The 10,354-nt window shown below is 40.5% G+C and overlaps 1 protein-coding gene across 2 annotated transcripts in view; it reads right to left on the reverse strand.

Moving 5' to 3' along the window:
• Positions 1-10,354, reverse strand: part of LOC105691095 (serine/threonine-protein kinase MARK2-like) — a 34,146-nt gene extending 23,792 nt beyond the window's left edge. Inside the window, exon 1 of one of the 2 annotated variants that reach the window (XM_048658318.1) lies at positions 10,226-10,354. Coding sequence is in view for 1 of the 2 variants with exons in the window: in XM_048658323.1 (XP_048514280.1) it covers positions 3,540-4,070 (531 nt within the window). In the remaining variant the exon portion in view is untranslated. Of the gene's footprint in view, positions 1-3,539; positions 5,109-10,225 lie in introns of those variants that run through there. The other variant, XM_048658323.1, reaches the window with a different exon arrangement.

Consider the following 10,354-nt stretch of genomic DNA (forward strand, 5'->3'; position numbering starts at 1 on the left):
TAGCTTACTTACTCGATGATTCGTACAACTGCACGCGAAATTTCAATTTTTTCATTATACTTTACACACCCGCACTTTTTCGATCCCCGGCTGCACGGGGGAGGAGGGGAAGAATTCGCGTCGCATCCGGAAGATGAGGAGCTTCGAAATTTGGAGCTCTGAAAGAAGGAGCTTTTTTTTTTTGCCGCACTCTAGATGAACGAATTCTCTTCGATTTTTCTGAACTGCAGCGTAGGTCTAATGCACCGGATAGATTGTTTCTCAACGGCGTACCATTCGCGACTGATTCTTCCCTATGTGATACACGGAGGACGTCGTCTGTACGACTAGAAAGTTATATTCCACGGATGTTGAGAGTTCTTGAGAACAAGGCGGGGAACCTCATGGACTACGGTTACGTATAGGCGAGCAAACGAGCTATAACAAGAACGCCCACGTTCTACGCCGATATCAAAAAAATAAAAATAATTATTAATATATCGCGGAATACATATAGGATGGCGGATATGAATTGAACCACCCGGACACCAATAGCTGAAGATTGAGCGAGACGTACAGACGGACAGATTTCGAAAAGTGAAGAGAAGCACACCCCGAAAACACAACACCCGCATACTAGTTTCGAAGGAACTCGCGACGACCCTGACCACCACCACCTGAGCTGTTTTATTTTTCTGCTGGACACCGACGTTAAATCTTCCACGGATTGATATCAGATAAGGACAAAGACTATTTGAGAATAAGATCTGCACGCTGATCGGGAGACACGCGATCGTATCAACCGTGTGTTTTCGTCATTTCGCATGCAAACAGGTAGATCGCCTGTACCTATTTAATATGCAGTTGATAGACGAGAATCAGAGATGGCGACGAGGGTATTTTCTTATCGAAGATAAAACAAAGAAACAAAAAAAAGAAGAAGAAGAATAATAATTCTTATCGTGCTTACTGTATAAGTAGATGTGTACCCAACGTACGATAAGGATAATAAATACATTTACACGATCGCGTAAAAATCTTTCGAAAGGTATATTTTCGTTGCACGTGTATATACGGTGTGTAAGTACGTATGCACAGAGATAGTGAATGAGTAAGTGTTACACAGAGAGAGAGAGAGAGAGAGCCCGAGAATTCTCGGTGTACAAAGACTGACGTCATCGGAAGCTCACGCGGAATCGCTTGGTAAATTCCGCTCTGACCTCCGCAGATAAATAGATACATCTGTTGCGTATGTGTATACGACACACGCATATACCCGTACGCGAATAGGATATAATATACCAGCATACTCGAAAGCGAGAGGAAAAAAAAATTTTTTTTTTTCTCTAAATTGGAAACGCCAGACGCGATAGCTGATAAAACACACTATCGTTCGCGACTACATTACGTGATAATGAATCTCGAATAAGTAACAAATATTTGTCACAATAATAACATCCGAATGAAATATTTCCATTAAACTGCTGCGACGTTGAAGAGGTTTATTGACGATTCGACAAAGTTATTTTGAGTAGGATCGATAGAGATGTATACATTCAATTTTCAAATGCTCGTATGATTAAACAATGAGACGGCAGACGTCGTCGGCCACTGAAAATTACAAAAGTCTCGCCGATGCTTTTTTCTGTACAATTTTAATGAAAAATTTGGCGAACGTTTCGCATCCGCAATTGTGGGAGCAAAAATCGCACGCACGCGTTCGTGCAGACGTAATTAACGGCACAACTTATTTGCAAGTGATAAATTGTTGATTTGTTATTTTCTTTTTTTTTTTTTTTTTTAAACAATTATTCAAGATTTTCGAAACGAGGCGAGGATTACCGCGATAATGATTTTATTTATAAGGCACTTCGTTCGCCAACGAGAACGCGATAAAAAGATAAAATTAAACGTTTCGAATTCCAACGTGGGGAAGGATTTGATTTCTTACAATTTATTTTATTTTATTTTATTTTATTTTATTTTTCTTTCTATTATTCGTGCTACGAGTGCTGCCGTACTGTTACACGTATAGTATCATATTATAATACATACGTGTATAATACGTGCATGATTGTTTCACATATCGTTGGCCGAATATTCTCCAATTTGTATGCGTGATTTGATTCGTTCCATCCTGCATCGGTAGTACCAATAACGTTTAAAAATAGACGCTGCAGGAATGAATAATAAAATTCAAAGTTTCAATCGCACCGATACCACTATAATAATATAACATCGTACGATATTCAGCCTACCCCACTCGGCATCTGTCAGACGTACACAAACAAAATGGATTATTTCGAAATAATTATTATAATTCATTCGGATAGGTTAAACAAATATCAATGTTTACGCCGACATTGAATTTCACATATTTCTGAAGTTCGCATGAACATTGATCTTTAATACCTTATCGTTGACCTCGTTATTGAGAAACGATATCCAGAGATCATGTTTTTTATAAATAACCAAACACCAGAAGCACGGTATACTCCTCCTGTGCGCGTATGCGATAATTTTTATTTCTCTGCTTTTTCCCCCCAGATTAAATAAAACGTAGGGGACAATTTTCGACTCGTGTCATTTCCTCCCTGTGCATTTCCATGCGACGTACATGAACTGCCGAGAGGGGAAAAAAAGGATTTCGGCAGCGAAACCAATTGATCCGGACGTAATCGTTCGATAAATTGGCGTAGAAAGAATCAGATTTGATTTTTTCTTCGTGTACACGATACCGGTTCGACCGGTTGGTAGGTACGTACGAGTTGTCTACGTGACATGGTCAATTTTTCGGTTTTATCTCTGATTCTTTTCGCTTCCTACAGAAGGTAAAAATAATCGCAGTACAAGGTGAGGTGCGGGTAGCCTGATCTAACTCAATATGAGTCGGCGGTATGCATCATTTTTCCCTACTGCAGAAAAATGCATGATCGTTTGCGAAGATTCTCGTAACGGATGTAATTACCGTATACGCGATAATTTAATTTGTTTACGCAGCAAGAAGTGGCAGCTGATGGAGCGGGCGGTGCAGCACAAGTCGCGATGTGACATAATCGTTTGTGATGTTGAATACAATTATTGTTCGCTTACAGTGTACATAACGTTGCTGGGTATATGTATACACGTGGATAAGAGAGCTATAAGCTACGCGACGACATTCCATGATCTTTGTGCGTTTTGTTCTCTTAGTTGTCATCGTTGTTAAGAGTTCTATTATACGCAGTCTCGTCATTTGATCGGGATCGTAGTTAGCTCGGTTTGATCTTCATCATCGTTTGACGAATGTAATCGTGATACGCACGCCTATTAGTTAACCTCGATCCCGACTTCAATTTCAACGTACGAACTATAATACATGCGCACCACACGCTGCCATAATTAATGTGGTAATCTTGAGCCAACATTAAAACCTGTGTTTGTACTTTCGTTCCGAGAATTTTGAGGGGGGTAAAAAACTGACAAAATAAACGCTGTAATTCATCGCCAGGTATGATTCTACTGCGTCGTAATTGTTCAAATTTGAGGAAGATAGAAACCAGATGACATTATCTCCTTACCTGGATGCGTATTCTCGGTCTAGGATATCGTCTCGAATTTGCACCTCCCATCGAACCCCTGACACTGTGCTGTTGAGAGGGAGCGGGCGGTGTTGAAACGATATTGATATTCGCGTCGCGATTTTCATCGCGCTGTTGTTGTTGTCGTTGTCGTTGTCTCTGTTGTTCCAGTCTTTGCGCAATTTTTATTTGCTGTACAGCCGCGTTGTTGTTGTTGTTGTTGTTGTTGTTGTGGTTGTTGTTCTGGTTGTTTTTCAACGGTTGTAAGACGTTGTGCAGTCCGTTAGTCGAGGGTGGATCGCGATGGCTTTTGGTCCGTCTAAGAAGTCTTCTAACGGTATTTTTCACCGTAGCAGCTATGTGAGTTCCACCTCCTCCCCCGCCTCCTCCTCCTCCTCCTCCTCCTCCGCCGCCGACGTTTTCGTTTCCCATTTTATTGTAATCGATTTTTTCTATCACCTCTATCGATCGATTATTACGCTCCTGGAGCTGAATCTCTGCCGGGGCCACTTTGTGACCCCCCGTTTCCATCGCTCGGTGTCAAAGAGAAATTTGCGATTCCCGCCCGCCCCAGGGATAATATAAACGCGAGAAATTAATAGGCAAAATCGATAATGAATCACGTGGAGACTTTTGCGGTTCAATCGTCCACTCGATGACGATATTGCGTATTTTCCCTTTTCTCTTTCAATCACATCACATGTTCGAATAGAAAAATAAGTAAAATTCGATTCTTTGGACACAAGAAGCTAAAGAGAACTACCTCTACAGTTCGAACCAACGCGCACTTTGGTTTACTTCGCAGATGGATTAATTGAAAAACTCTGCACACCGAGAAAGACACGTGCGGTGCATTGTTTGGTTTTGTTGTTTTGCACCTTGTAACGCGTATTCTCCCACACACTTGACGTAGTAACGTTTTATCCGTGCAAAGTACGGTGTGTACTAGAAAACATTTTCCGCAAAAGGGCAACGGTGAGTTTTATTCTTCGGCAACGGAAGACGGAAAAAACCGCCCTGATAGACGCGGCCCCGACCAAGACTCCGTTGGAAATAGAATAGAAACTTTTTTGCCTTCGTGCCCTGCTCGTCCCGCGAACAAACGTACGAACGAGCGTTTCCTTAACGTAGTTAACGATAACTGAATTAGCGACACTCCAGTGTCCCAGATACTAACGCATTAGCCTACCGCCTTTCCACCACCACTTCGACTACCGCCGCCCCCCTCTACTTCTACTTCTCTCCTTTTACTCCAGAGGAATTGCCTCTTCTGACGACTAATTAAATAGAAGAAAGCAAGAAAGCAGAGAACAAAAACCGGACTATTCGGTTTTATCGTTATTTTTTTTTTTTTTTGGCGATTTTTTCGAGAAAATTTTACCAAACAGAATTTAACGAGAGGTGCCTCCTCGTCTACTGGGCGAAAAAATCGTGCCGATTTCATTAGTCGCACTCACGCACCGTTAACCAGCAACTACAAGAACCGAAGGGTTAAAGTCCATCGCGACTAACTTTATCGAAAAAGAAAAGACAAGACGGCTTGGCGTCACCACCGGGAATGCCTCTAGCCGACTGATCACTACCGACGAATCATACACACGTATATACCACAGGGTACAGTTGAATGGATTCTGTGCAGTAGCCATGGCAGCCGTAGCAGGTCGACGCGATTCGACCGCTGCTGACGCAAACGGAAACGAGACAGGGATATCAAAAAGCGCATTTAACAACGCTGCACGGCATACCAAAGCTGTCAAATTGTTCTCTATGACGATACAGTAAATAGTAACGGGACCAGTTCGATTTGTGATGCAGAAGCACACGAAAAATGAGTTATTAACGCCGGCGTTGCACATCGTCTATTTTTTCCCTATTATGTCAATGATGATGGCAGCTGGCCCGTCATCGGCGATGATTCAATTTTTCTGAGAGACGGATTTTCTGTTATTTTTACACACGATCAACACCCTGAGAGCCTGTCTGCTTCGACGATCGAATACCCCGCTTCGAAATTATTAATTTTTCTATCAGGTGGGCGATTTGGCTCGAGAGACGCAGCCAATTATTTAAAGAGAGGCGGAGGCAGAGGGGAGAGAGAAAAAGAGAGAGAAAAAGAGAGAGAAAAAGAGAGAGAAAAAGAGAAAGACAGAATGGCAAACACGGTTCGAACACACACTTGTATAATTAAATAGTCGGTCATGCTTGTGGGATTGTCTACAAGGTTATACCTATGTACAGTTCGAGTGTGTGTATATGGTGGGGGTTAACGTAACTATGCGATATAAGGTATGCCACGGGTGTATATGACAATGTAAAAGCAAAGCCTCCATGATGTGTACGAAGAGAATTCTTCATCTGTCCTATTACGAAATTTGCGAAATTAGTCGTTAATTAATTTTTTCCCACTCTATGCAATTTTTTTCTAATTAATACTCCTTCCTTTTTTTATATTTACCGCCACTATCCGAACAAGCACAGCGATATTCTATTTAGCGAGATATTGTATAAATCGCAATGCTCCGGTCGGAATGAGACACCCTGTACATCGCGTATTTGCTGAAAAAAATGATAACGTTCTCACGACACAAATACGTCGAAGAGAAAGAGAGCAAAAAAAAAAAAGAGAAAAGTTTCAGGGTTGTGCAAAAGTTGAGATTTGAAAATCCCTGTTTTTTTTTTTTTTTTATTCGGTTTTACATACCGATATTATTCTGAACTGAAAATGAACTGGAAATTCGGTTTTTCAACCACTGCATATAATCGAAGAAATCATTCCATTCGTTCAATCGTTCGGTTCTTTCATTTGTGGAAAACCTGAGCCCCCCAAATTCACGGAGAGTAAGACGATGATCGAGGAACCATAAATCCGATTCTCCTTGCATTTTGAAAAATGTAAAATAATCGTAAGTCATACAACGGATCCGATGATAATGGGATACGATCAAGAATTATTGTTTGTGTTTCGCGTTACTGTACCGTTGCCGTTACCTTTTATGGCAATTCACGGGCGATCGGGGCGTCGTCTATCTGGAATAATCCAGGATTTACTCTCTCCAGGAGACTTCGGATGCACAATACATATATATCTATATAAATGTGTAGGTATTATATGTAAATACACGCACGCCTACGCGTCTATACGTACAAATAAACTCTACCTACGCCTCGATATACACATAATCGCGATCTCTCTCTCTCTCTCTCTCTCTCTCCCCCCCTCTCTCTCTCTCTCTCTCTCTCTCTCTCTCTCTCTCTCTCTCTCGATTCACTTCATTTTTCCAATTTTTTTCTTCAATTCTTATCGCGCCAAATGTAGCGTTAGGTATAGGCGTTTTCATAGCGTAATACAACAATAATCGCAGCAGTTTACCTAGTCACGTGTATATCAACGTTATTACAATGATGAAGGATTATTAAATGTTCTCCTACTTGATAACGGGGTATGCACGCAATATCTCTAAACCTTTGTGGGTACAAGATAGAAGGTACAAGCGAAATTATTTTTCATGTACGTCTCTCCGAATTTTATCCCTCGATATTATACGACGAATAATATTCGGGATCTGGAGACATATATACCTATTTATTGTACAATTATCATCGTCATTGTGCCGATGGTCGCTGTGGTCTGCACGTTGATAAATTGGTTCAATTGGTAATTTTAATTACGAACCAGGCACGGCAGCAGCTCCAGGAACAACTGATGTGTATAGGTATATAGACGACGTGGTTCTAAACGAGTGTAGAATTTTTTTTTTTTTTGTAAAATTTTTCGAATTCGTTGAAGCTTTCATCTCGTTTCGGGGAGACCAAGGACACACGATTTACCGGGTAAAAAAGAAAAATGAAAAAAAAATGGCCACACTCACAGGGTGGTTGAGTTTGCATGACATATGCTCTGTGTACGTAGCGATGGACCGGACATACGTCGAACAAACAATTAATATAAATAGTTAATAGTTATACCTGCACATGTGTTATAACTGTTTTTTTTTTTTTTTTGGTCAAGTAATCGCACACCGCGTGCAGAGAAACAGCAGTCGACGGGACGATGTTTGAAAGAGAGAAAGAGAAACAGGGATGGAATTTTATCATCCAAATGATAGGGATAGGAGTACGTATGTGGAGAGGGCAAATTACGAGTCGGTGGATGTAATAGAGGTAGTGGAAATGGTGATTGAAATGGTGACGGAAGAGAGCCGGGCACGAAGTAGACACGTGGGGGCCAACGAGGAACGTGACACTTTGGATGTTACACGCAAACACATCTACGAGAAGGCTTCGGCAATTCCGCGGCGGCTATCTAGTTAATTGATTTGGATTGGCGAATAAAACATACCCTGTACGACCTCCGCGTTACTTCTGTAATACCGCTGCCGCTGCAGTGGCTGTAATTTTGTGTTCGCTTTACTTTTTAAAATCAACCGCTCCCTCCCTGCCACTATTTTGAAGACCGAATATCTTCAACTACAGAATGTGACCGACGACGGATTTCGTTTATCCATAGGTAGCCACGCGCGCGCGGTTTGTTGTGGGGCGTCACCTCTGCTCAGCCCCGAAGGTAACGTCTCACAACAAAGCGCTACGCTGCTAGCTACCTGACTCCAGCAAAGCTCGATCTCCCTCGTAGACCGAGAAATTCGAATATTTCGACGCATGCATTGATTGCGATAAATCAGAGTGGGTCTACGACCAAAACCAATCGATATGTCTTATAATTGTTCTGCTCCCAACGGCGAATAATTGATGATTACACGATCGATTGCACGAGTAGATGATTTTGGCTTTCAGATTTGGATTCCTGAACTGATTATACGTGAGATTACTCTTGAAGAACCAAAAAAAATTCGATTTTTCAGCAAAAAATAAATCATTGTTTGAATTGGGTGTACTATGCCTTTCTTACGTATTTTGACCTCAGGAAACCGAATCTGAAAGAAAAATTGATCTATCTGCAAAATTGACCGAGTTATCGCCAATTTTCAGCTTTTTGGGGTCAAACATAAAAAAATTGATTTTTGAGTCTATCGTATTGTAATTTGAGCTCAGGAATCCGAATCCGAAAGAAAAATTCATCTATCTGCAAAAATGACCAAGTTATCCCTATTTTTTCGCATTTTTTACCATAAAAATGAAGATATCTCGAAGGGAAAAAATCGTAGCTCAATTTGGACAACGGATTCGGATTCCTGAGCTCAAATTACAATACGATAGACTCAAAAATCAATTTTTTATTTTTGATCCCAAAAAGCTAAATATTGGCGATAACTCGGTCAATTTTAGACATAGATCAATTTTTCCTCCAGATTCGGTTTCCTGAGGTCAAAATATGTAAGAAAAGCATAGTACACCCAATTCAAACAATGATTTATTTTTTGCTGAAAAATCGAATTTTTTTTTGGTTCTTCAAGAGTAATCTCACATATAATCAGTTCAGGAATCCAAATCTGAAAGCCAAAATCATCTACTCATGCCATCGATCGAGTAATCAATAGGTGAAAATATTTTTTTTTCAACCCACCCTCATATTTATAACGCACATTCATATTAAAAGACGATTGTTTTGACATCAGAGAGTTTTTAATTGGTTCTTCTCAATTTTTATACTCCTATGTTGAGTGAAGTAACTCGACTTGATTAGGACATTAGTTCGAACAAAAAATTTTGTAAACAAACATAAAAAAGAACAAAATTACGCTGAATTCGAATTATTACTCCGTGCGCTTATCACATATCGTTGGGTACGTAATTGAACGAAAGTATTTTGAGAGACGATGAACACTTTCCCTTATCTATATAAAATAAGACACAGAACAAGACACGCTATACCTACGTAGATCATTTTTCGTTTTCCAGACGTACATCTTGTACACACATTTGAAGCGATTTATGCCAATTATTTAAACATGACAAAACTATTACCTTGTATTTACACGAATAATTAAGCGAAAGCTGACGATTCTCAACCCTCCGTGTGAACTTCACTTTAATATCTTCTGGCTTCTAATTTGGAAGTGAAAAAAATATTTGGAAACTCAAATGAGATTGAAATTTCAGCTGCGCCTTTAACTCGTCCAGTTCCATATCTAGTCACGATCTACTTTACTATCTACTTTAGCAATTGCATCTGCAGAAACTAGAAAATGATAGGCTACATATTTTTTTTTTTTTCGTCGATCCCATCCGTTGTAATTTCCTTTTTTTTGCAACATTTCTTCGATAAACCCTGAGTTTAGATTACCAATATCCATTTTAAAAAAGCCCCGAGTGTGCGCTGCATGGAGGGTTGGAATCGCTTCTTTTTAATGCACAGGGTGGTTCAGTTCAGAGGACCCAATCGAATATCTCGAAAACTGAAAGTTATATTTTATCTAGTAAGAAAGATTATCCAAAAATAGACAGTCGGAGCTAAATTTTAGGACTCGAGGAAAAAGTAGGTTGCTGCTTGAGAAAAAGAAATTTTCTCAAATTTCTATGAAGTGATATCGAACATGGCTAAATGATAACCTACCTCTTCGATACAGAGGTAATCCAGCTAAAAAGTTTGCAGCGTACCGGTAATCCATATTTGTTGTGTGCAATTTATATCGATACCTTATCGAGCTTTCGCCGTATTCGAATGGGTCTTCCGGAATAACCATCCCGTGTGTTTGGTGATCCTTCGATCGACCGATTTTTCGTCCTACCTTTGAGTTGGTGACGTGATCGGCGGGAACCGATTCGGGAACCGTTTGCAGGGTGCTCCGCATACTAGCGGACATCTTTGCCCCGGATAAAAACGCCTCAAACCCTCCCGCCTCCTCCACCTCCGCCTC

This window comes from Athalia rosae, chromosome 7 (genome assembly GCF_917208135.1).
Source record: "Athalia rosae chromosome 7, iyAthRosa1.1, whole genome shotgun sequence".
Lineage (NCBI taxonomy): Eukaryota > Metazoa > Arthropoda > Insecta > Hymenoptera > Athaliidae > Athalia > Athalia rosae.